At 36.0% G+C, this 27,938-nt stretch overlaps 1 protein-coding gene and 2 long non-coding RNA genes across 9 annotated transcripts in view; 2 read left to right on the top strand and 1 right to left on the bottom strand.

The window, feature by feature from the left end:
- LOC309485233 overlaps positions 1–3,414 on the bottom strand; it is a 176,122-nt gene extending 172,708 nt beyond the window's left edge. Inside the window, exon 1 of the long non-coding RNA XR_014201106.1 lies at positions 2,629–3,414. This is a non-coding gene — a long non-coding RNA (uncharacterized lncRNA). The remainder of the gene's footprint in view (positions 1–2,628) is intronic.
- The window catches only part of LOC309485208 (uncharacterized protein), a 142,566-nt gene that overhangs the window by 39,494 nt on the left and 75,134 nt on the right, over positions 1–27,938 (top strand). For 3 of the 7 annotated variants that reach the window (XM_082151972.1, XM_082151971.1, XM_082151973.1), the window contains exons 5-8: positions 17,960–18,035; positions 18,127–18,156; positions 18,360–18,404; positions 18,943–18,978. The exons of 1 other annotated variant lie outside the window; for it this stretch is intronic. In XM_082151972.1, coding sequence (XP_082008098.1) covers positions 17,960–18,035; positions 18,127–18,156; positions 18,360–18,404; positions 18,943–18,978 — 187 coding nt within the window. Of the gene's footprint in view, positions 1–2,128; positions 2,987–17,959; positions 18,036–18,126; positions 18,157–18,359; positions 18,405–18,942; positions 18,979–19,110; positions 19,892–23,692; positions 24,334–27,938 lie in introns of those variants that run through there. 3 more of the 7 variants (XM_082151974.1, XM_082151977.1, XM_082151976.1) reach the window with 3 other exon arrangements.
- On the top strand, positions 15,199–17,102 carry LOC309485228. The gene is made up of 2 exons (XR_014201098.1): positions 15,199–16,213; positions 17,011–17,102. It is a non-coding gene; the product is annotated as an uncharacterized lncRNA (long non-coding RNA).

Raw genomic sequence — 27,938 nt, 5'->3', positions numbered from 1 at the left:
AAAGAGAGAGAGAGAGAGAGGGAGAGAGAGAGAGAGAGAGAGAGAGAGAGAGAGAGAGAGAGAGAGAGAGAGAGAGAGAGAGATCTGGGCAACTCAAGCGCTCTGAAAGCGCGTTCTCTCTGCTGTTACTGAAATTACCGTATTCACAGTAATAGGCGCACACGCTTTTTTTTTTGGCGGCTGGCTTGACCGTGTATTTTCAAACCGCGGCTGGCTTGACCGCGGTAGACTGGCAGCCAGATATGTCTTTTGTAGTTTTGTAGGCACCGACTGCTGCCTCGACATGAACGGCTGTCTGTGTTCTGAGAGAAACCGCACTTTCCGTTTCAAATGTCTCGGTTGCTCTCAGAACACAGACAGCCGTTCACTTCGTAGGCCTTTCCTGTATTTTGATTAGAGTGAGCTGAAGAGAGAGACACTTGAACTCGCGCGCTGAAGACATACAGACCAGAGGTGAGCAATAACTCTCTCAACAGGGTTGAGGAGATCCCCTGATATGATTGTAAAGCGCTTTGGGTGTACAGTAGCCTCATTCATTCATTCATTCAGGGAAATAATATCCTTTATATTTACTAATCCATAACCAGCCACAGGACAATCTTCAGTAGCCTACATGGTATTTTTGTATTCTGTGATTTACACATTTTGCAGATTTTTAAATAGGCTAATAGAAAACTGTTTTTCTGCGTCTTTGTGATAATTTTGTCTTATCAGTGTGACAGTGCTGATTCTATTTGTTTTTTGCGTTCAGTGAATACAATGCAATAGAAAAATATGTTTATCATCAAGGTCAATTTCTGTCGTGGCTCTGTAGATTCAACAGCAATATTATTATGAATGGATCTTTTTCATTGTGTTCTCTGTGCTTTATTGTATTATAGTGTTTGTATTTTACACTCGTGAGTCTCTTCAACCCCTCTAAATAAATGCATGATTCGTTATGTTGTTTGAAATCTCGCAAAATGATTTAATTAAATTATGACATAGCCTACTGAGTTTACAGTAAATCGTCTCTAATTGAATCTCTAGCACTTGCTTGTTAGTCCTAGTTGTTGAAGTTTCACCTTTGATGCAATTTTCTTTTCTTTTCTTTTCTTTTCTTTTCTTTTCTTTTCTTTTCTTTTCTATTGCAGAATGAAAAGCATGAATGCTGTAAATGCAGTGCAACTGTTCACTCTGGTTTGGACTTTTACTGCTGTCTGTCAAGCTGATGGTAAGAGAATAAACTGACACATAAAGACACATAAAGTCTAATATGTTAAAAGTTTACTAAGATGTAAAAAAAAAAAAATATATATTTTTGTATTATTGCTGTATTATATGATATTCTCTGTTTTTTGTTTTGTTTGTTTGTTTGTTTTTTCAGATGACATCAGTGTAAGCTGTGAGAATGTGACTGGAACTGTGAGGAAAGAAGTAACTCTCACCTGCAGCGTCTCTCTGAACAAGTCTGGATGCTGCATTAAATCGTATAAGTTTCAATACCCTGAGAAATATAATGACTCCGCAATCTGTAGAGAAGGGATTCATCAGAACTTCACATGCCCTTTCACTCCACCTACAGAAATGACAGAAAAATTCAGATTCTTTATCCAAACAAATCAAGGAACGAGATCAGCTGAATTCACTGTGAACATAACAGGTGCCGTATATAATACTGTTGTTTATAATTCAATAAATGTTTGCAACTGTACTTTTATTTTCAATCTACTAACAGTGGTTTAAAATCTGTTAACAGAGACCAGTAAACCTGAACCCACTGAAGATCCTGGTAAGAAATATATTACATTGATTATTGAGTTACTTATGAAACACAGAAAACTGATGTTTAGTCTCTTGTCAGAATATTTATCATTTTAAAAATCTCCTGTGAATAAATGATTTTGTAGTTTAAGGTCTAAGAAGGAAACGTATGTATGATCACGGTCTCCAAACAGATGCATCTCTCTAGATATTTGATTTTAGAGATGTTTAGATCTGGTCTGTCGGTCAAGAAATCAGTTTGATCAGATTCTCAGCAGCAGAAATGTTTTGTGAAGTTTGTGTGGAGAATCTGACTGATGTTTGATAGGCTGAAGTTGACTTCATGTTAAACAATTATTTAAACCGTTTAATTGAACCTTTCCAGAGTCAACATCAATAATAGAAGAGAAGCAGAGAAGCGAAGGAGACGATACAAGATCTAAGAGCGCTGTCATCACTGCAGTTACAGGCTGTTTCATCATCATCATCATCATCATAATGACAATCATTTACAAAAAGAAACCAAACTACAGCCAATCTTGTGGATTCCAGAGGATGTTTCTGTGCCATAAACATGATGATAACAACAGCAATTTCCAAGAGCAAAATCCAGAAAATCTAATAGCATTGGCTGCAGTATGAAAGCATTGAGTTTTGTTTGACTGGGGTGGTTGATTATTCACTTCTCTAGCTTTAGTTAGTGTGTAATGTTGCTGTTTGAGCATAAACAACATCTGCAAAGTTACGACACTCAAAGTTCAAAGCAAAGGGAGATATTTGCTTTTAAAGAAATAGCTTTTTAAGGACTACAACAAACGGCTGGTAGAGACTACACAAGCTTCCTTCCACGTTAGTGACATCACCAACCCTAGAATTTACATAAACTCCGCCCCCGGGAACGTGATTTATAGATTATCAAGACAGATTATGTTAATCAATGACTAGAAGATAACTACACATAAGCTTCATAAATTCATCAACTAACCGTTCAGAAATGTTGTCTACATGTTGGCACTTCTTCTTGAGTCTCTCCATCTTTGTCTGACTCCGGTTTGAACATAAAAGGCTAAAAGTTTTTGACATTTTGTGTGTCTATGTATATCTATGGACATTGAGACAATGCAACAAATCCCAAACTGTGTTTGGTTTTGTCCTTTTTTTTCTGACTTTCAGAAATGCTTATAATGAATGACAATTTTGTATTTGGTACCTTAAGTATGGAAATTAAATTGGACTTTTATCATTCTCTGTACCTGCACTTTTCTAATACTGTGAACAGTGTGGCTTTGTACATTGTCCTTTATTATTAAAACAAAAAAATTAAATGAATAAAATCTTGTAATACTCTCTAAAGATGAATATCTGAAAGCTTTTTTATCAGCACATGATGATGGGTAAATTACAGTCGGCTACCAGTAAAGCTAGTAAAGTGGGAGAAGGGTGGCTGTACAGAGATCATCTGAATCTATGCCTTATTTATTTGTTAAATATCAAGTCATCTTTATTTATATAGTGCTTTTTAAGATTGTTTCATTTCAAAGCAGCTTTACAGTGATAACAGGAAAATAATAACTTTGTCAGAATAAAGTTTGTTTCGGCTGTACAGCAGAGAGAGAGGAAAGTCATTGTCCAGCTTAAGTAAGTTCAGCATTGATTCATTTCCATTGGATGAACTTTTTGTGCAGTTAAATTTTAGATAAACTTTTTTTTTTTTTTTTTTTTTTTGGGTGATAAGAGATTTGAAGGTAGAATGATTTTACCATAAGTTTAGGTCGACCTTGAGATTAATTTTCTGAAAAATGAGCAATGAATTATATTTATGAATTTGGCAGATGTTTTTATCCAAAGCGCCTTACAATCAAGGTTTACATTTGATCAGTTCATGCATTCCCCAAGAATCGAACCTTGTCTAACCTTTACCACCAGATACTCTTCTGTTTGAGTGACATGTTTACTGTCCTGAGAGAGAAAACTGAATGATTTCAAAACGTAAACAAATATTGTCATATTTTCATTTAATTGTAAAAGTTTATTGATCAACATTTTTTTTTCATTGTCTGCTGATTAACCACTGTACTGCAAGGTGGCCGACAGTTGATATAATACACATATAATACAATTGAATGATGGCCAGTGAGATATACACATAAAACCGCTGACTTAAAAACTTATTTTACACTATATTTCTTGAAACAAACAACACAATTTAAAACAAAATATTTATATCAATGTTAGATAAAAAAATATATATTGAACACAAATAAAGTACATTTAAATGAATAATTAATTAAACTAAATGTAAATGAATAATAAATAGTTATGGTGTTTGTTTCTGTCTAGGGTGGGTTTTGTTTCATGGTTTTTCATCATTTAATTAATTTGCAGACCTGTCCTTTTCATTGATTGGTTTGTTCTGTGTATTTTGTTTCGTTCAGTTCTCGTCTTATGTTTGTTTGTTCTGTTCCTGTGTTTTTGACAAATTTTTCCGAGTATTTTGTTCTGGTCAATAAAGAGAAGACTGCTGCGTTTAAATCCATTTTTTTTCTCCCTGCTTCAACTAGACGTGACAAATGAAAATAATACATTTACAATAGTATAAACATAATATTTGTCATCAATAAGGTCTTAAAAACGCACTCTATATAATGATTCACTCTTTTAGGTTGTAAACAAGCTTTTCTTTTCTATTACTTCTCTGAATCATGGCTCCAGTTTCTGTTTCTCCAGAAGTGTTTCTTCATTTCATCCGCAATCATCCATGTGAACTAGTGACTCAGACAGAAGTCAGTTTTTCCTCAGTTTGTCCTGCCAAGCTCCTATAACTGCATAAACATGTCCCACCACAGCAGTGTGTATCCGCTCTCTTCACCCAAATATAGCAAGAGAGAATTCTGTACCACACTACGTGTTGTTTTGTGTGTAAATCCAAGTATCTGTCTAAAGTAATAGGTTATGCGTTTATATATTTCTTTATGTTTTATATTTTTATATTTGTTCAGATTTGTTTACAGGCTTTGCAGCACTGTGGTCCTGTGAGGCATTACATTTCATTCCTTTGTACATCTCTATAATTTTGAGGTTTATTTCATTGTGTAACACGCAAGAATCAGACGCACAATAACTTATATTAAACATTAACCACAGACAGGACAATAACCTATAAAATGCATTAATTTTTTTAACCACTTACAATAAAAACTTGTTTTTAATCTATGATAAAAATAAAAAATAAAAAAAGGACCACAAAGTTTTGTGGTGTGTGGAATTTCTTAAAAAAACCTATTTAAAAGAGCAGAATTCTGATGTAGTTTAATCATTTTAACAGAGTGGCAGATAAATTAAAGCCATATGTGGAGACTTACACAGTTCAGCATTTCCATGAGACAAAATGTCTTTTGTGTAACTTCTGGCATGTTGTCACTGCTCATTTTATACATGGAGGTGAAATAAGGACAACATTTTTTAAAATTTTTGAGCATATATGAAACCTGCACAAAAACTAAAACCTGTTTTTATGCTGTAAAACCAACTGAATTCATAATTTGTTATTATTCATCATTTATATTTGTGGTTCTGATTAAATCTGATTATTATCTTAAAACACTGCTTTCATTAAAAGATTCTTAAAAAATGTACTTTAGCATTTCATTGAAAAAATAACAGGAGGATTATTAGACTGAATTTTATTATAGTGAATTGTTTGTTTAATGTTTCCAGGCTCTCCAGTTTTGCACTTCAGTATAGGGCCTTCCGCTAAAGCTTTTTGTAAAGCAGAAGTCTGTTTTTCTTCAGTTTGTCGGATGGTTTTATGCTGTATGTAAACAGATTTTGTGTTTGGTTTTACTTTTGGTCTATTGTCATATTTGTCATCAGCACTTTCTGTCCGCTGTGTGAGAAAAAAACTTGCTAGTTCAACATACTCTGGCACTGCTAGAGCTGCCCTGCTAAGAGTCACACGTCAATTGATTGTAATCAGTTCTGCAAAGCAAACAAAATATACTATAGTTTATACTTTTCATTACTATTTGCCTTGTGGAAATACCCTATTCAATTATTTTCATTAGTGAATTAACCGTATTTATAATAAGAATTTTTCCCACTTTGCTTTTGTCACTAAACTGGTTGCAATGCCTATGGAGTTTTTACTTATTGTAATAATAATGGGTAATAATGTAATAATGTGGTTAACAGAATATGATACACTCAACTCACGACCAATTCATACAAATTTGTACGTGATTAAAAGGTGGCTAATTCGTACGAATTCGTACGACATCACTCATACGAATTCATACAATTTGTCTAAACCCACGTGATGGATAGGTTTAGGGGCGGAGTCAGGGGTAGGTCATTCATATGAATTCATTCGAATTAGCCACCTTGTAAAATTTGTAGGAATTGCCGTGAGATCGGGTTGATACATTATGTCATCTTGTCAGTTATGTTTGAATCTTGAAACTTATAATTGAAAGTATTCAATATTTTATGATGTTTTAATGCAGGTTTGCACATTTTTGCTGTTTTGTGATGCTCTGTAATCTGTTCTAATGAATATTAGACTTCAATTTCGATTCAGTGCTGTGCTTTTTAATCTGAATTAAGATAAAGGGCCCTATTTTAACAATCTAAGCACATAGTCTAAAGCGCACGCCACAATTGCACTCAGGGTGTGCCCGAATTCACTTTTGCCAGTTTAACGACGGGAAAAAGGGTCAGTGCTCCCGGCTCATGGTGTAAAAGTGTTGTCCCTATTCTCTTAATGAGTAGTGGGTGTGTTTTGGGCTTAACGTGCAATATCTCATCTCCCATTCCCTTTAAAAGCCAGTTGCGCTCGTGCCATGGCGGATTCCCTATTTACATGACAGAATTTGCAAGTGGAAAGACTGAATGCTTCTGACTGAATCGCGCACACAGATCATCTATGGGACAATGATTTCACCATATCTTTATGTACACAATAATAATCTTTTACATTGTAATCCTTTTATTTTAAATATTTAGCATGCTTGTGTGCTGCTGTGCGTCCCTGTATGTGTAATAAGCAGAGTGTATGTGTAATAAGCAGAGTGTATATGCGTTGTGGACCCGCCTATAGGCGCACATTACTAACACGCTCTTTAAAATAACAAAAAATATATTGCACCAATAGCCGGGTTTCCACTGTCGGGCCAGTGCGAGCCAGGGCTTTAAACAGGCGTGCCGGGCTAATAGCCTCGGGCCTGGAGCACCGGGCCCAAAATCTGCTGCGTTTCCACTGTCGGGCCAGAAGCTCCACAGCGCTTCACTAAAACACGCCCGTAACACGCCTCTCTGGAACAGCGTCACACTGACCCATCTTTTCACCAACAAATTGAAGTTTTATCAGAAAACTAATCAGAAAGAACTCACTGGAAACAGCATGATCGCAAAACAAACGACCGTTGATAAAAGCGACCGTTTGCTGGCATTTTCGTTGTTTACTTGAATATTTAAAACCTAAGAATTGATGTTTTACCACATATTTACAATAAAAATGATAACTGCGTCGGGCTGAAACTAGCAAAAAACACTTGTGTCGCGCCTGGCGCTGTATTGGGCCATGTGAATGATAGGGCCAATGTCATTTGTTATTATAGTTTATTTTAGTTAATGTCATTCTTTTATTGCAGACATAAAATCATGGACGTTGTACATGCTGTGAAGATGATAATACTGGTTTGGACCTTCACCTCTGCCTGAGTAGTCAATGACTGCAAGAAAATGATTCTTGGAAATGTTTCAATTCTCTAGTGTCTGGGAATGTTCGTAAGGAGGGTCAGTTTGATGAGCTGCAGTGTGTGTTCTAAAAAGCATTTGAGTCATGGATAAACAGCATGTAGTATTTTATCAAAGCCACTTTGTTCTGATGTTCTCATTTCTTCGGGTGTTTCATTTAGGAGCACAAATTATTATTTTGTTCAGTTGCTGCATTAAATAGATAAAATGTTATATTCCAGAGTCGTGTGTGCCTGCTTTCATTATAAGCTGTGCTGATGTGACTGGAACTGCGCATGAAGAATTAACTCTAAGCTGATTAAAAAAGCTGATCAGTGCTGCATTAAATTGAACATGTTTAAGGATGCTGAGGATGAAAATGCCACAACAGTCTATAAAAACGAGTTCCTTGACAAGCCCTGTAAACGAGAAACCAATATCGTCGTCGTAACCGACTTGAGTGGGCAAATGCTCACATTCGATGGCATCTGGCACTTTGGAGAGGTGTTCTCTTCACGGATGAATCCCAGTTTTCTCTGTAAAGGGCAGATGGCAGACAGCGTGTATGGCGTCGTGTGGGTGAGCGGTTTGCTGATGTCTGTGTTTCTGCTGCTCTTCATGTGACTCTTTACATCTTTAGCAGAGAAGCAACGCGTTGTTTTGGAACCGGACCGCAGTCCACCATTGAAACACCACAGGCCTCATGTTTTTTTTCATTTAGCCTCATGTTTTTTTTTTCATTTGGCCTCATGTTTATGAGGGCATGTTGGTCTCTGTTTGTTTCGTCTATCATCTATCACATGAGCGATGAATTTGCTTTCAGAGTTTCCTTAAGCAAGATGCAGTTAAACAAATCATTCATTATCCATTTAAAGTCTGGAAGTGAGCACTTACAGTAGTTAAGTCCATTTCAAAAGACAAACAACAATGGTGAACAAATAATGAATCATGTTAAAGGTGCAGCAGAGGCACAGTCTGTGATAACAGGTGTAAACGTGAGATGGAAAAAATGACTCGTTTGGAAAGTAAAAGAAATTTAATTTAGTAGCCTAGAGCATTTGTAAATATTACTGTAACCACAATTAACACATTCTCGCATGTGTTCAAGTTCATGTTTGTAGTGCGCTAAGTAAAATGCACAGAGCTGCTCTATATATATGTGTTATTCATTCGAGATAATTTGATAGCTTTTAAATGCACATGGCCAGTAAACTGTAAACGATCAAATCTTGATAAGTCTGTCGCAGGTGTTCATTTAGATTACTTTCGTTTCATTGACAGTTGAATTAAAGTCGTGAAGATTTTGCTTCACTTTCCAAAAGAAGTCAAAGAATAAGAGTGATGTGTTTCTTCTTTAAATAAGGCACTTCCTCAACTGTTTGTTAGTAGGATGCTTAATTTGTTTCTGAAATGTAATCCTAAAGTAACCTAACACTGAAATGCATGTTCCTTGAAATCTCATCTTCATGTCTGAACATGAAAGAGGAAGTTGTTCACATTCTTAGTATTGTGAGAAAGCAGCGATAGCCTATTCTTTCACTCAAGTTTCACTCAAGCTTTGTTTCTCAATTATCCAGCCATGCGTGTTTGACAACAGCTTCAATCCAGTGCACTCAACCCAAGAAATGCATCATTTGTTCAGCGATATTTAGTGGTTCCTAAACTAATCAATTAAAAAATAAAAGGAAATAATGTTTATAGCCCCCCCACACACACACACAAAAAAATGGTGACCTCAACGTGAATACATACAGTGAATATGCTGTTATTGGTACAACACAAAGTGGAATGCATGCATAATCGAAACAGCATGGCATTGAGTGCCTTTTTGATTTTATAAAATGTATTAAAAGGCAATATTACATAGCCAATGACATACATTTTTATTGTTTCATCAACAGCAACAAAAACTCGATGAGTCCCAGTCCCCTAACATTGGTGCAACAGACTCTCCTCTTCACAGCAGACTTTTCCCTGTCTTTAAATAAGTCTAGGTTTAATTCCAACTCCATCCAAACGTCCCTGAAGTGGATTCCACTGGGTCAATGTAATTTACTGGAAAATATTATTTTACACACATATACTTAGCTGTCTAAATAAGAACATAGACTTCTCAAGCCCAGTAATCCGAACCATCAAAGAATAATTGTGGAGGTAAAAAAACACAGTGGTTACATAACCCCATTACGTTTACAGTTTACAATAAACGTTGTGCATGTCTTGCTTTTTATATAAACCACATTTTAGATAAAGGAAATGATCCAATTTGTCCTGTAATTGAAAGCATGTGTCTTGCGTAAGGGCAAAAAAGTATGGAGAATAAACTGTTAAAGTAGAGGTGTTATGCAAAAAAAGCAATTAAAAGTCCAGTAAAGTGAACGTGAAAAAGTATCCACATTTAGCCGTACTTTACATACTTAGGGATTTGAAAGTAAACACTTATAGCTTTTTAAATTGTCTTTTGAAAACAAGAGAAAGAAGATTTTCTTTTAGTATTTTTGAAAACATTATACAGAAACCTGTCAAAACCATTTACTCATTGTTCTGCTTCTGTGTACAACTAAACCACTGAATAAAACCTGGCTATGTCAAACCAGATTTTACAGGGTGAATTTACAAGTGAATATACAACATAAATGTCATACTTTTCCCTACATAAAGCTTTGTATGACTTCAATAGGCTAGGAATACATGACTTGAATTCCATTTTTATAATGCTTTCATGCTGATATGATTCATATGATGCTTTGTTTGTCATTTTTGAAACTTGAAACAGGGCTGCCAACTAGTTTATCTTGAAGTGAGAATTATAGAAGGGAGGGTTTGATTGTCAAAACATTTGGTAACTAAATAGAATTTTATAAAGTTAACCTTACAGAACACAGAAAGATGCTATATAGTTGTTTTATGTTTCTTATAGAGTACATTTAGATATGTGTACAAAAACTAACAGCAGCAGAAATATATTGTGAAGTCTGTGACAGTAACACTGACGAAGTTTACAAGCTGTCAATATTCAGGTTATGGTCGGGTTAAGGTCACTATTTGGGTTTCTGAAACATTCAGAATAACTCGTTTACATGCGTGACCAGAGAGAGTTACTCCTGTATACATGGAATTTGTAATCAATTGGCAATATCCCGATGTAAACGGCGACGCACGGTAAGCATCTGGACGTACGGACAACCTTAAGACGCAAAATGCGTCATTTCCGATTCTTCTTCCTGTATCCAAAGACAACAACAACAGCAGCAGCACGCGGATAATGAATAGTTCGGGGCAGATAGCGATCGCCTTTGTTTGCGCTTTCCTCCTCACTCTAAAAGTGTGGTGCTGTGCTGCGTCTCGCCATGTTTACCTCTACTTCTTGTTTACTTCCGGTATAGAGCTCGGGCATAGATGTTATGGAATGGTGCATTGTGGGTAACGGCGGCCATTTTAGAGGCACCGCAAAAGCCTGTTTATAAGATATTAGCATAGCGGGCCGGTATCCAGAAAGAGTTATGGACCGTGACAAAAAAAAGTTGGAATTCATAGGTAGGTTAGAAAAACATTTCATGTGTGTACTTTAAAAGAGAGATCCAAGATAACATTTAAAACTGAGTTAATCAGGGTTAAAACACATTTGATAAATACCTTAAAAGAACCCAAAAGCCCTGCCCTTATCAGTATACATTCTGAGGGGAGCGCTACATAACCAAGCATCAGTGGTGACACACACACACTTGTCAGATTCTGTGAGCTACGAAGCTTGTCTATGCGGGTTTGTTACACTTCATGAGTAATTTATCATACGTGCAATAATCCACTGTTTTCGTCCGGTAGCTTAGTATATTGACGACCAGCAGCGACCCAAGCCATCCGACGAAAATAGGGAAAACTAATATGATTTATGAGGCGTTTGCCCTGTCGATCATGAGACCAATTACAGCAGTTCACAATACAGCAATACTGAACCATTTTCCAAAAAATAACCTAAATTAATGACCAAATGATCAACGTTACCTACTGCCTACTATACAGTACATCTACTTCCGTACCGTGATTCCCACAATGCATTGCGGCGTGACGCAACGATCCCGAACTCTATACTGCACGCGGGTTTTTGTATGCGCCGTCTCTACTCAAAAGACCAAGATTTCTTGCGAATAGAAAATGCGCAGAACACAAATCAATGTTCCTTTTGATGGGGATAATGTATGCCGATACGCATTTACATGACCAGATATTCGGGTTAGAAAAGGGGTACCCCAGAGATCATATTCAGGTTTTTAAACCGGGATATGAGCATATTCAGGTTTTTGCCGATGTTTACATGGCCGTGCACGACCGGGTTATTGCTAATATTCCAGTTTTGAACGGGTTATTGGCTGCATGTAAACGTAGTCAGTGTTCTGTAATTGGGCTATCCCTGTACCAGCACAAGCACTAAAACCTACCCTTCATAGGGGACATAGTTAAATGAGAGAACATAAGACTGTGGGAACATAGGGCTGTGGGAACATATGGTTGTGGGAACATAGGGTTGTGGGAACATAGGGCCTAATAGTAAAAATGTTCAGTAAAAAAAAAATTCTTAGAAATGTGGGAACATAGGGCTGTGGGAACATAGGGCTGACCCCAAATAGGGGTGAAGTCTGTAATGTCACAAACAGTAACTGTTCTCACAGCATTTGACTGCATCTAAAGAGATTACTGAATATTCTTAATTTTATTATAAATCATATTAAACAGCTCGTGGATCTACAGCCCTTATCGTCACTGGTGCTGTTGTAGGCTGTTCCTTCGTCATCATCATCATCATCATGATGGCAATCTTTTGCGTAAAGAGGTTCAAACGCAACAACCCTTCTGGATTCCAGATGAAATATAAAAGAGGTGCTTCTGCAGAACCAACAATGATGACAGTAAATGTTCAGAGTGAAACTAAATCAAAACAAAGAGTTTTATTTTGTTTTTCATGTAAAGATCATACAAGTGATAATGTTCAGTTTCATTTTACAATGATCGATCAATATCTTCAAGAAAGGACATTCAACTGAGACTGCATTACTGTCAGTCACAGAAGCCCTACGGATCGCAAAAGCTGCTTCCAAATCTTCAGTCCTCATTCTCCTGGATCTGTCTGCTGCCTTCGACACGGTGAATCATCAGATCCTTCTGTCCACCCTCTCATCACTGGGCATCACAGGAACTTCACTCCACTGGTTTGAGTCCTATCTCACAGGTAGGTCCTTCAAGGTCGCATGGAGAGGCGAGGTATCCAGAGCACATCAGCTGACCACAGGGGTTCCCCAGGGTTCAGTTCTTGGTCCCCTCCTCTTCTCCATCTACACCACATCACTGGGACACATCATACAGGCACACGGTTTTTCCTACCACTGCTATGCTGATGACACACAGCTCTTCCTCTCCTTTCAACCAGATGATCCCACAGTAGCTGCACGGGTCTCAAGCTGTCTGGCGGACATCTCCACATGGATGAAGGAACACCACCTGCAGCTCAACCTGGCAAAGACTGAGCTTCTCGTCCTCCCTGCCAATCCGTCTCTACAGCACGACTTCACCATCCAGCTAGAGTCATCATTAATCACCCCATCAAGATCGGTCAGAAATCTTGGAGTAACGTTTGATGACCAGCTGACCTTCACAGATCACATTTCAAAGACAGCTCGATCATGCAGGTTTGCACTGCACAACATCAGGAAGATCAGGCCTTTCCTAACTGAGCATGCAACACAACTTATCGTCCAGGCCCTGGTCATCTCTAGGCTCGACTACTGCAATGCCCTTCTGGCTGGACTCCCAGCATGTGCGACCAAACCCCTACAGATGATCCAGAATGCTGCAGCTCGTCTTGTCTTCAACGAGCCCAAGAGGGCCCACGTCACTCCTCTGTTCATCTCTCTGCACTGGCTACCTCTCGCTGCTCGCATCAAGTTCAAGGCACTGACGCTTGCTTACAGAACTATCACAGGCTCAGCTCCCTCCTACTTTCACTCACTCCTACGAGTCTACATCCCTACCAGACACCTACGATCGGTCAACGAGCGACGTCTCGTGGTTCCATCACAGAAAGCCACAAAATCACTTTCCAGAACATTCTCATTTACTGTTCCATGCTGGTGGAACGCTCTCCCCACCCTCATCCGGAATGCAGAATCCCTGACAACATTCAAAAAACAGCTGAAAACCCATCTCTTCCGCGAGCACTTAACCTTATAGAAAAAAAAAAAAAAAAAAAAAAAAATCCTTTCCCTTTGAAACATCACTTATCAGGCTTATGCTACTCTGAATAATACCTGAACTTCGTATTTTGAGCACTTCCTGCGTTGTTGTTGCTTTTGCCTCTTTATGATGACTCGCTGAACTTAGTCCTACTTTGTAAGTCGCTTTGGATAAGGGCGTCTGCTAAATGACTAAATGTAAATGTAAATGTAAATATATATTGATCAGATCAATTAATCAGACAATATTTGGCCATGTTGAGATGATCTGCATCAGTTAATAATTCTGCTTTTGTGTTTTCAAAGACTTCAATAATATTGTTTTATTTTAGCAATTTTGAGTGTCATATATCCACATTGTATGCCATTGCATTTACCCATTGATTTTCTTTATTTTAAAGTTAGCATTATAATTGTATTTATTAAATGATTAAAGTCTCATGATACTCTCAATATTGTCCAAAGTCTCTTTTTAGAATCTTTGATGAACTATAATGTCTGTGAAGGGAAAACTATACTAGTGACAATTACAAGTTAGTCTGTGGTAATTGGTGATGTAGGAATATAAAGTCAGAAAGCCGAGTGTTATACATATATGAATATAATGTATTAGGAAGATGCCTCTCTTAAGAACAATGTGGATTTACTTTTAAACTGTAACATATTTAAATAGAAGTTTAGCATGTGCTGGATGATGATGCGTCGGCCAATGTGTTTTTATGGGAAATAAATAGAAACATTTGCTAATTTGTTATAGCACAACATGACAAATATTAAATTAGGGGAAAGATGATCCCTACTGGATAAACTTTTACAGCATTTATCATTTACTTTTGATATAGTTCTTATTAATATTTATTGTTTAAGTGGCATTAATGTAAAATAATAAATCAGCTATTGTATTTAAAATTTTATTTTGACATTTAGTTAAATAATTGAATAACCAATGACTATGAGCCTATAATAACCAATGAGAATCCTGGTAACAGAGATTAATCTGAAAGGTAAAATTATTCTATGATATACATGCTAATGAATATTTGCCCATATTTTAATTGAAGATATGTCATAATAGAAACACTGAAAGCGAATTGAATGATTTCACTCAATTAACCGATAGGTTTTAATAAAAGCAAACATGTCTGAAATGTACATCTAATAAACGTAAAAAAATAAAAAAAATAACCCCATTAATTACATTAAGTATTAAGTCTAAACATAATAACACAAGTAACAACATGCCACTTATTATCTTTTTACGTCAAAATATAAACTATAACTTTTACTCCACAAATCCAAAAAACCCCACTAATGTGTCCACAAATCACTCATTAACAAATAGACACAAAAAACTTTGATATTCAACACAACAGTGTCATAGATCACCATTATCCTGAGACACAAAATTAGATCAATTATCCTTAACTTAAATTATCCTTGACTAAATCTCACAAATGTTAATATTCAGATGAAATTACAAAATTGAAAATATCATAGCCATTCATTAAAAGTGTTGAGATGAGATTTTGTGGCATCTATTGTCAGGATAAAATCATTTTGCCCCATATTACCCAGCTGTTGCAATGCATTCTCCTGCCAGCAGAGGGCGTGTCCGGCTGAGATTAAATATTTGTCTTTGACCAATATGATTATCAGATGAAACTGATGTTTTTATAGACTGAAAGTGAAGGAACAACCACTTTTTTCTTTGAAGTTTCTTTATTCTTTCACTTTGCTCCTGGTCTTTCATACAGTATGTGGTTCGCTTGTAAAAAGTTATGTAAGGACCGTGTTTACTTTGTACAGTAGGCTAGGCTACAGCGGCGGCAGCCTCTCTTAACCAGAGACTAGAGAATATACATAGGCTAAATAAATAACATACTATAATGAAATGCACCAAAATTCCCGCTGTTTTATTAAGTATTAAAACAGCACTAGGTCATTAAATCAGATTTTTGACAGTTACTGATGCTTTACTTGATTTTCACATGTTAAGTTAGATCAAAACATTTTTTTAAATAGTAAACTTTTTTAAAAGGGGTTTCTAGAGGTCATTTTCAGGGTGTTGATGTGATACACACAAAGTATATACACAACTGTTAAGTTTTTTCTAAGTTATGCGGATTTTCCTTATGAAGTTCCGATTAACAAGTGTATATTGATTCACATGGACAGAATTTTAAAAAAGGACTCTTATTTTGTTATTCTGTGGAGAGCGTGCCATTGCCTGCTTATATCAGCAGAGGAGCTGCAAAAGACCACCAGATTATCATGATCATACTCGCAGTGTTTGTCAGGGTTTAATGCTTGAACTGATTCTCTGTCGAGTGAAGCTGAAGGTTTGATCTCAGTGCTGGAGAACCGAATGGATTAAGATGAGGAGACAGACAGAAGTAATTAGCACTGCTGATCAGGGAATGGATTAACCACTTTAAGTTTTTTTTTTCTGAGTGACATAGAAAAACAGCGAAGTTTCATATCTCCAAAACTACAGCAAGGAGAGCCAAAAGGTATGGTTTGATAGATTTTTTTTTTTGTGTGTGTGTGTGTGAAAATAAATTCATTATATTTGGACATTCTCATACTAAGAAAATGCTAATAATATATAGTTCCCCTTCATGTGGGCTGCATTTGGATTCAATTTTCTGGTGATACCATGCATATGATATAGTAGGCTTATCAAAAGTTAAAGCATTAGGAACCGATGCAGGTTGTTTTTTTTTGTTTTTTTGCACTTACACCTGGAAGGCATTATTTGTAATTGTTCCTCCGTGAGGAATATTTCGTGCTCGTTCTCACTGCCATGTTTCATGTCGCAGTTTCTCCCGGAGCTCGTTATAATTTGTTTTATTTAACATGTAGTAGTAGGCTATTATAAATCTTAATTAGAAGATGTTTTAAGATATTGAGTTATAATTATAATAAAAATGTTATAATTGGGGGGAAAAAGTTTTACAATGCATATTTGTTAACTATGACAGGTTTAAGGGATTAACCATGGATAACAATCTATTAAAAACCTGTTTAACTTCGATGGGGGAGAGATTGACAAGTTCTTTATTGGTGGATAAGGTTTCCTCCGTTGAGTTTAATGCCTTTAGTAAAATGTCCCTGTTGTGTTTGTTCATTTGTGCAATAGTAAAGGGAAACCACACCACCGCCTTGACTCTTTGAATGGCAGACATGCGTATTACTATTATAGTATTGAAGAGTAGAGCCATTAAGTCCAAGTTACTAAAATCCTTGACATATTAAACCGAGTAATACTAAGAAATGATTCTGATATGTAGTTGGCTATATTCACTAGGTGGATGACTGACAGCACCGACTGCTGGCCAAAGATACAGTGAAATGAATGGCTGACTTTGTCCTAAGAGCAACGAGTCATTGAAAGTGAAAGTGCCTAGCCTGTATTTATACACTGGTGATCGCTGTAGAGAGTCAGAGTGAATGAACTCACACGCTGAAGACACACAAACCAGAGGTGAGCAATAACTCTCTCTCGACAGAAAAATAATATCCTTTATATTTACTAATCCATACACTGTTCAAATCATGGCAGACTTGTTGTGTTTGGTTGATCTATTCCTAATGGACTTGGTTTAATCCAAGCAAACTTTTGCTGATAAATTCTTACGTTTCTGCTCCACTTTCAGTAAATCTTCTTAATCTACTATTTAATCTCTAGCACTTCCTTATTAGTCCTAGTTGTTTAAGTTTCACTCTTTATGCAACTTTCTATCATTTTTTTCTATTGCAGAATCAAAAGCATGAATGCTGTAAATGCAGTGCAACTGTTCACTCTGGTTTGGACTTTTACGGCTGTCTGTCAAGCTGATGGTAAGAGAATAAACTTTCCCCTAGAAAGAGTGCGTGAGAATTTTAAGAAGGGACTAAAATAATGGAAAATGTTTTGGTTCATACATACACAAAAAAATAAAGATGCACAATATTCAGTGGAAGTGAATCTGATTTTCTTATTAAAGTTAGACATTTTTTATTATTGGTCAGTTGCTGTATTATATGATATACACTGTTATTTTTCAGATGACATCAGTGTAAGCTGTGAGGATGTGACTGGAACTGTGAAGAAAGAAGTAACTCTCACCTGCAGTGTCTCTCTGAAGAACTCTGGATGCTACATTACATTCTATAAGTTTCAATATCCTGAGAAAGAACCAGCTATCTGTAAACAAACTGTTTCTAAAGGCTCACAGAGAAACAGCTTCACATGCAGCTTCACTCCAACTACAGCAATGACTGAACAATTCAGATTCTTTGTGCAAACAAATTGTGGAGATAAAAGAACAGAATTCACTGTGGATATAACAGGTACAGTATATAATACTGCTGTTTATAATTCAATAAATGTTTGCACTGTACTTTTATTTTCAATCTACTACTGGTTTAAAATCTGTTTTAGAAACTGTCACTGAAGATCCTGGAAAGAAAGGTAATATATTTTATTATACCACGGGACTGTTGAATGCTTGATACTGACTGGTTGACGAATGTTCCAAGGTGTGAAATTATTTTAATCGACCGCATTACAGTTCCATATAAATGTCTTGAAATAAAAGACCTGTGATAAGATTCAATAAATGTTTGAAACTTTCATTTTCAATCTACTAACAGTGGTTTAAAATCTGTTAACAGAGACCAGTAAATCTGAACCTGACACTGAAGATCCTGGAGAGAAAGGTAATATATTTTATTATACCACGGGACTGTTGAATGCTTGATACTGATTGGTTGACGAATGTCAAGGTGTGAAATTATTTTCCAGTAAACGCACTCTGTTATTTCATTCAAAGACACTGACCAAAACAAATATGACAAACAAAAGGATAAAAATTACAAACAACTTCCATGTTTTCCCTTCTAAATCACGCTGTTGTTCTTCAGCTCTGTCTCTGCACACACACACACACACACACACACAGATGAGATGTTCACACGCATTGAGTGTCAGCGCTGCCCGCAAATTATCAATAAAATAGTGTAGCAACTGAAAAGAAACATGACATTTCTTAGTTGTCAGTTTGTGACATCACTGTTTTTGAAGTAGTTAAACAGCTTTAAATGTCTCAATTGGTATGAAAGTAGTTCTACACACAAGAGCATTTTAAGGACAAAAACTCAACAAATGTCTTGAAATAAAAGACCTGTGATAAGATTCAATAAATGTTTGAAACTTTCATTTTCAATCTACTAACAGTGGTTTAAAATCTGTTAACAGAGCCCAGTAAACCTGAACCTGACACTGAAGATCCTGGTAAGAAATGACATTCCATTATAGATATTGATTATTGAGCTCCAGGTTAATTATGGAACACAGAAATCTGCTCGTTAGTCTCTTTTGGTTTTAATAAATGGTTTTAAACAATGTCATGAAACATTTTAAATGAACCTGTCTTGGATCAATCAGAAACTCAACATGAAAAAGCAGAAGATCGTGGATTTAAAGTTGCTGTCATCGCTGCTGCTGTAAGCTGTTTTATCATCGTCATTATGCCAATCATTTACAAAATGAAACAAAACTACAAACAGAAGAGGAGGTTTCTGGACAACAACCCAGAAAATATGATCTAATGTCACTGACTCAGCCGTATGAAAACATTGAGTTTTGTTTGACTTTTAATGAAAGACATAAACTTTATAGGAACTCCATAAACTATATTTGTTCATACATTACTATTTGTTAAACCTCAAACTACTGAACTATATAACTCTGATTTCTGTGAAATATTGCTATATTAATGATCTCTTTGATCAGTGTGTGTGTGTGTGTGTGTGTGTGTCTGTCTTTAATGAACTAAAGCCTGTGTGAACATTTAAAAGAGTAAAGCAGCAAAAACTAAACTGCATTTTTTTGTACTCTTTATTATTCTGACATTCAAAGAATGTATGTAATGAATGTTAATTTTGTATTTGGTACATATATATGGAAATTATTTTTTTACTGTTATTATTCTTCACATGCAATTTTCTAATGATGTAAACGGTGTTGTATTGCACAGCATGTTTTACTGTTTTAAAAGGCAATGGAATGAGGAAACTTTTGTGTTTTATACAAACACAAATGGACAAGTTTGACCAGTGAGTGGGTGAGATTCATTTTCGGAGAAATGAATTACTGTTCTGAGAAAGTGAGAAAAATAAAGACTTTACACAAAACTTAAACTAAATTCCAGTGTGTAGCAGTCAGTTATTTGAATATAACAGAACTGTTGCAATGCATTATAGCAGAGTCATATATATATATATATGGGGGCACAAAGATATAATGATATATTTTGTGGTGTTGTGATGAGCCCACCCCTTGGTTCTGTAAAACCTATAACACTGAAAGTCACTTAATGGAATGAGTACATTTAACTTATTAAAAAAAAAAAAAAAGTTAATTTAACTTATTAAAAAATGTGATATTAACTCAAAAACTGCAATGCATTAAGCATAACTTAAACCGAATAAGTTATGAATAACCTATTTGTTATTTTAGCTCTAAGCATTTAAGTTGAATTCAATTCATTTAATCTAGTTTATGTTTATGGATGAAAATAAAAATAATATTAAAAGTAAATTAGAAACCATGAGGGTGGGTTTACAATTTTTTGTTGCTGTTGTTTGTTTTTTTGGGGGGGGGGGGGGGTCTAATTTCCTTTAAATATTAAGAAATTACTTTTGTATAAGGCCTATACTTTTATTGTTTTCAAAGCTCATGAAATAAACACATACATAAATACATTTAAAGTTTTCAGCTTCATTAAGCCTATTTAGGTCTCTTCAGCGTTCTCCCTCACACACCGGAAAACCTGTATATTTAGTTCAATCTGCCCCTCCCCCACAGCTCACCGCTCACAATGGTTTCCTAAAACCATTTGACTAGCTATATAGTTGTCTAGACTTGATTAGATTTATTAAATGAACTCAAACCAGTTAGTTTAAATTAATGGAATGAACTTAAAATATTCAAGTTACATATACTCAAAATGATTGTCTAAACCAACACTAAATTATGAGTGAAATGACTCAATATATATAAGTTCACAATACTCGTATGTATTTGTTTTTAAACTTAAATGGTTTAAAGAAATTAGTTTCCTCAATCAGTTTGAGTTGAGTTAACTTATTGGGGTTAACAGTGTGTGATCTGGGCCCAACATATGGTGCTATGCCCCTGGTTTGAAACACTTATGTATTGTAGTCAACCATAATTGTAACCTTATATAATGAAGGTGTTTTTATAAAGCAAAACACCAGAAGTTGTTGTTGTAAAGCGATTTTTTTAAGAAAATGGTTTATAAAGAAAAACACTGCAATTGTTTTTGTAAAATGGTTTACTGAGAAAGTGGTTTATAAAGAAAAACAAACCACACTTAATGTTTTAAAGAAGAAAATGCAAGCATTACCGGCGTCTGTGTTGCAGACGAGGCACAGAATGCAACAAAGAAAAGTTCAGAAGGAGGACAAAGAGGCGAAAGGCTTTATATAAAGACAGGTCCAAAAGGAATTTCCAGAAATTTTGACAGTTCCAGACATCGGATTGGATAAACACTAATGGATTAGGAGGGGATTTCCAAAGATGATGACCTCAGGAATTCAGAAAGTGTAGCCTATATAAGACTGAAAGATGAAAGCAGACGCTCATAGAAGCCTTGCCAGTGCACCTTCTACAGTTAAAGCTGTAAACGATTTGGTTTTGATTTACTTTTATTTTTGTTTTATATATTAATACCTTTTATGTAAACTAGTTAACCTGTATTTAATTTAAAAAAATATATATATAATTGAAATTAAGAAGCTCGCCTGCCATACGTTTCTGTTTTACAAAAGATTGAGCTGAACTGACCACGGAGAAGTCTTCTGTGATCTAAATCTTGTAAGTATGGAAATTCAAATGCTTATTATTTAGGACAGATTTGACTTACTTTACCTAACCTGAGAATAATTAAAATAAGGTAAAAGGTGTTTAAAATTATGCACCATAAAAAAAGTATATATATATATATATATGAAACTATCCTTTTATTTAAGCAGCACCTGAATGTTCATAAACAGCATGGGATTCTTCTGCTCTCATCTGCATCTTGTGTCTTGTTTGTTCTGAGGTGAATATATGCATCATTTCTGTTGTTGGTTGAGTGTCGTCTGATGACTCTTGGTGGAGGATTGCTGCTTGTTTAAGCTTGTTATAATTGTAAATGAGGACAAGACTGAAAGTGAAAGTGAAGGAAACACTAAGTTGATTTGTAATACACAGTTGTAATACGGCGTGCCATAAAGCAAGTTGTGAAGCAAGCCACCCCTCCTCCCTCCTCCCTCCACCCCTCCACCCCCCCACCCCCCTACCCCCCTCCACCCCTCCACCCCCCCACCCCCGGCGCTCTTTGCTATCAGGATGATTCGCCCTATGAGTTTGTTTACCATCGAAATGATTTCGAAGCTGTTATATTAGGGTACAAATCTTGCATAGTGTGCCTTTAAGTTTCACTCTTGATGCAAATTTCTATCATCTGTTTCTTGCAGAATCAAAAGCATGAATGCCGTAAATGCAGTGCAACTGTTCACTCTGGTTTGGACTTTTACTGCTGTCTGTCAAGCTGATGGTAAGATAATAAACTTTCCCCTAGAAAGAGTGCGTGAGAGTATATATATATATTTATTTAATCATAGATCTACATATTGACCATATATAGGCCTAAAGATTTACACAATAGAGGGAAATCCATTATAGTCAGGGAGCAGTGCATTTTTTATGCTAATTTATGTGTTTATACACTCACACTCTTTTACATTAAATAATAATGTGTTCATACATATCAGTACAAATGTACTTTTAGAGATAAGAAACACATTTTCAGTCGAGACTACAGGAACGTGTGTTTCTCAACTGACTCTCTCTGATGCACATGATTAAAATATATAATTAGAATGAGTTTGGATGCAGAGGCCACTGTATTATTGTGCTTTTTGTAGATAAATAGTATATTGCTATATTGTGTCTAAGCAATAAATAATAGATCATAATAAAATGTGTGAGTCTCCCATAGCTAAAGATCAAATTATATTGATATAATGTACAAAAACATATTGCATTGGATTTATTTATGAATAGGTTCTCTAATAAAAGAGTCACTGTATAGTTTTTATCTTACTGACATGGACAGAGACACAACAGGTCTGAATGTGTTGTGTTCAGTTGCTGTATTATATGATACTCTGTTATTTTTCAGGTGACATCAGTGTAAGCTGTGAGAATGTGACTGGAACTGTGAGGAAAGAAGTAACTCTCACCTGCAGCGTCTCTCTGAAGAAGTCTGGATGCTGCATTACAGGGTCTAAGTTTTATTACACTAAGAACAAGAAAAACTCAACAATCTGTAGAGAGTTTCCTGTGGGCTCCTGTGAACAGAGAAACAGCTTCACATGCAGCTTCAATTCAACTACAGCAATGACTGAACAATTCAGATTCTTTGTGCAAACAAAGGGTGGATGGAAAGACACAGAATTCACTGTGGATATTACAGGTATAGTTGTCACGTTTTGAGCTTGTTTGTTCATGTTTAGAGTATGTTTTGGCTCTGTTCTGTAGGTTAGTTTCTAGTATGTGTTAATTGGTTCTTCCCATGTTCCCGGTCTGTTTGTTGGGAGTTTTATACTTTTGGAACACAGAAAACAGCTGTTTAGTGTCTAGGGATATCAGTATATTTATCAGTATTAAATCGCCTGTGAATAAATTATTTAAGATGTTAAGGTCTAAGAAGGAAACTGATGATCATAGTTTCCAAATTGTGAAATCTCTCTTGATATTTGATTTTAGAGATGTTTAGATTTGGTCTGTGTGTCAAGAAATCAGTTTGATCAGATTCTCAGCAGCAGAAATGTTTTGTGAAGTTTGTGTGGAGAATCTGACTGATGTTTGATAGGATGAAGCTGACTTCATGTTTTAAACAATTCTTTTAAACATTTTAAATGCACCTTTTCAGAGCCAAATAACAGAGATACTGGATCAAGAACAGGAGATAATCATGGATTAGAAGAGGATCCTCCATCTAATAATTTTGTTATCGCTGTAGTTGTGGGCTGTTTCATTGTCATCGTCATCATCATAATGACAATCATTTACAAAACAAAACGAAACTACAGAAAACCTTGCATTGCAAAAGAAGATGCAAAAAATATGATGATGACAAGAGCAACTGTCCAGAAAATGAGATCTGACTCAGCAGAATGAAAGCGTTGAGTTTTGTTTGACTTTAAATGTGAAGATCATGAAAGACAAAAGCTTTTATAGGAACTCCTGTAAACTATATCTGTACATACAGTGTCTGTTAAACCTCAAACTACTGAACTATATTAATGGTTATTTATAATGAAGTCAAGCCTGTGTGAACATTGAGGCGGTGCAGCAAAACCCAAACTGTGTTTAGTGTCGCTCTTTTTTTCTGACTTTCAAGGAATGTATATAACGAATGTCAATTTGGTAAGAGCTATTATACCTTAAGTATGGAAATGATTTTTACTTTTAATATTCTGTATATGCAATTTTTTTTAATTGTGTGAACAGTGAGTCTTTGTACAGCTTCTTTTTTATTAATAAAACAAAAAGAAAATTGAAATGAATAAACACGTGTGATGCTCTCTAAAGATGAATATCTGGAAACTTTTTAACCAGCGCAAAAGTCTGCGAGACTGCTAGGTTGTATGCAGGCGCGCGGACTTGGTGTTGTTGTGTGGCAGTGCTTCACATTGACACCTAGCCGCCTGGAGTGCATACTACATCAAATTTCACACACTTTTGTGTCACCATATGCTCACAGAGCATTCATTCCTGATGCTGATACTGACTGACAATGATGTACAAGATTGTGAACAGTCTTTGTTTTTGATTTTCTTTTAAACCGGTGGGTGTCAGTAATCTGGCGGGCGGGGGTCAGAATTCGGCACATGTGCCTCAGACTATAACATCTCATGATTTAGCCTACTTTTAATGTGATTATAAACATTTAGAATGTACAAGGAAAACCCAAACATGGCAATTAAAGAGGGTCTTCTGAAATTTAAACACACAGTAGATACACTGGCTGTGAGCACCGCTGAGTGTGAAAGGGGATTTTCAGCGATGAATACTATTGTTTCACCACTGAGGAATAAGCTGAAGATTGTCAATGTGTCCTCTTTGATGTTCGTAAAGTTAGTGGGTCCACCACTAGAGTTGTGGAACACAACTAAGTTTGTTAGGAAGTGGGTGAAGGAGGTCAGCAGACCATGCCTGTAGACAACGGCAGATGGTTATTGTGTTATTACAAACGGTGTACACACAGAACAGAGGGGTGGGGTGAGCAAAGCTCATTATCATTTAAAGACACATGCACTTAAACGGGTTGTTTAAAAAAAAAAAAAAGAATTAATATATAATAGAGTTTTCTGTTGTGGTGATGATTAGACGAGATATGTGGTGACGTCACAATCATACTGCATTGTGGGACATATAGGTGCCTGAAGTGTAGCCTACACTGTATAAACTAAAGGAGCCTTAAATATCCTGTCGGATACTCAAGGAACTTCAAAATGTAATTTAAGTGCCTCAAAGCTCTTTCTCCTAGGGTTACTGGAGGAGCATTGACAATCTTTGAGGTTCTTGCAGGAACTTATGGGATCCTTTAAGCACTTTGTATTTAGTTCAGAGGTTCTGGAGTCACCTTTTCATTACCATGAGACCTCAAAGTGCTTTGGGGGAAAATAGAGGAACTTGAATGCGATAAAAGGGTTATTGGAAGATCTTTTAACATTTAAGTGGTTCCAGGAAGATCTCTTATGTTAAAGCCAGCATCTGGAGGAACCCAATGGTTCAGTGTGGCCAGAATAAGATTATTATTATCCTATTATTATTATTATAGGCTACTTCAGTTTGATTCAGTATACATATACCCAGGTGAAAAAGACATAGGCTACTATTAAATGTATTAAAAATGTACTTGAGTGTGTTTTTAGTAGGCCTACAATACAAATATACTTTAATGCATTTGTAATACATTTCAGTAGCCTACGTCTTTTCACCTGGGTAGCTTACATTTATTTAGTATAGGCCTATTTTAATGATTAATTTAAACCTTAAACTACAACACTAAATAATTATAATATTAATAATATGAAGAAGAAGAACCAGGAGGAGAAAAGTTTTAAGTTAAAAGTTTTATTCTGTCACGAAACTGCTGCTCTCTCCTCTGCTGTCGTCGCTTCAGTGATGTTCGCGCTGCTCGAGCGCATCAAAGCTCAGCTGATCGTCATCGGGTTTGAATTGAAAGTAACGGCTCCTCTCATCAAAGCTTCCGCCGTTTGTTCGGCTCTCCGTTACAAGGTTTGTAAACTCGCCAAATAAATATAAATACAGAGTCTACTCACTATATATTCAATCACACATATATATAAACTATACATTTATTATACAATACTACACTGTAAAAATAAAAGGTGCCTGGAGGAACCTTTTGGGGTTCTTCACTTTGCCACACCGGTGGAACCGTCTGTAGATCCTCTAGGCACCCTTTAAAAAGGGGTGGTTCTCTGAAGAACCACACAAGTTTCCTGAGGAACTCTTATATTAGGCACTGTGTGGAACCACTTTGGGTGCCTCCAGGAACCAAATTTCATTTTTTTTAATATTTAATTTCATGTTGTAACTATGGTTACCTTTGACTAATATTATAATAAACAAATTGAACCAAATACAAAATAAGAGTTGTTTATTACATATTTTATATTCATTTTTATACACTTCCACACGCATGGGAAAAAAAGCTAACTATAGATTAATATCAATGAACACACAAAAAAATTGTATAAGACATAAGCAACATGAATAATCAACCAATTATGCAAAAGGCTATACAAGAAAAGACATTTCAACAAAATGCATGGAAACACATGTTCCACGAAATAAATCAATGCATTTATTTTGATTAATTAAAAATGTCCATCTTCACTTAACTTCAAGGGCGTAGGTTTGGCCTCAGCTTTGGTGTTCTTTCTACTATTCTATATCAAATTCTATTGATATATCCTATTCTTAAATATTAAATTCTTAGGCTACACTCACTCACAAATACATTACATAAATAGAATGTAGAAACGAAAAATGTCTCAGATCCACTGTTTATGTTGACTGCAAGATTCTAAGTTAAGGTCAGCTAATTAACATTCAGTGACTTGCTAACGTAGCATTCTATCATGATAGCGTGACTTCTATGAGTCTATCAGTGCTGCACAGCCTAATCAATACTCTTAACCTTAGTTGAAAGATTGCTGCTGCTAGGTTTAACTGTAACAACATGGTAAAACATACTATCACCAATCAATACTATTTTCCACAGTAGAATCTGCATTTGAAAGCCTGGTCAGTCACTACTGCTAGTTTATTTGTGTGTCTAGTTATTTTGCCTACTTACACTCTGCTTTATGAAAAAGCTTCGTATGTCCCCTTTCTTCTTCTTGGGTGGCATAGCTGATCTATCTACAAAGTACAAAAAGTGGCAAAAAACGGAATATTAAAATGTTTTACTCTGGCCTTTGTATGTGGCAGAGAGACAGCCCTGGTAACTTACCGTCGGCGTCGTCGACGCGCGCGCACGCGCGCGCACACACACACACACACACACACACACACACACACACACACACACACACACACACACACACACGCGTGTCCCGCGCGTGTAGCCTGTCAGATACACCGCCGCCAATCAAATTACGGCGTTTCTTGTACTGTCGTTGTTTTGGCCGTTGGAATCGATCCAAATAGCAGCGCAAAGATCCAAATAGCAGTTCAAAGGAGCTTGCTAAATATTGGTGGGGACAAATTTGTCATCTCAAAATATTGATTGGGACTAGTACCTAGCGTCCCCCCCTAAACCTACGCCCATGCTTAACTTTAAAACATTTGTGTTTCAGTCCGATAGTAAGTCTGACATCACTGTTTCCAAGTCCAAAAGCTCTATCAGATGCCAAAAACAAACAAATAGTGCTAATATGCACTCATTGTGCTGTAATATTCCTGAAAATTATGATCCTAACCTTTATCTCTATACCGGAATCTCTGATGGTTAGTTATTCAGCTATTTTGAATCATAAAATGTTGAAGTCTGGGATGCCGTTAGACTGGAGACTGTAATGTAGCCTACACTATGCCTTTTGAAAAGCTTAAATGTGAAATTTGAAAAGCTTATTCATAAC

Source organism: Leuciscus leuciscus (assembly GCF_965113295.1).
Source record: "Leuciscus leuciscus genome assembly, chromosome: 21".
NCBI classification, from domain to species: domain Eukaryota; kingdom Metazoa; phylum Chordata; class Actinopteri; order Cypriniformes; family Leuciscidae; genus Leuciscus; species Leuciscus leuciscus.
Note: the sequence above shows the minus strand (reverse complement) of the source record. Positions and strands in the feature narration are given on the sequence as shown.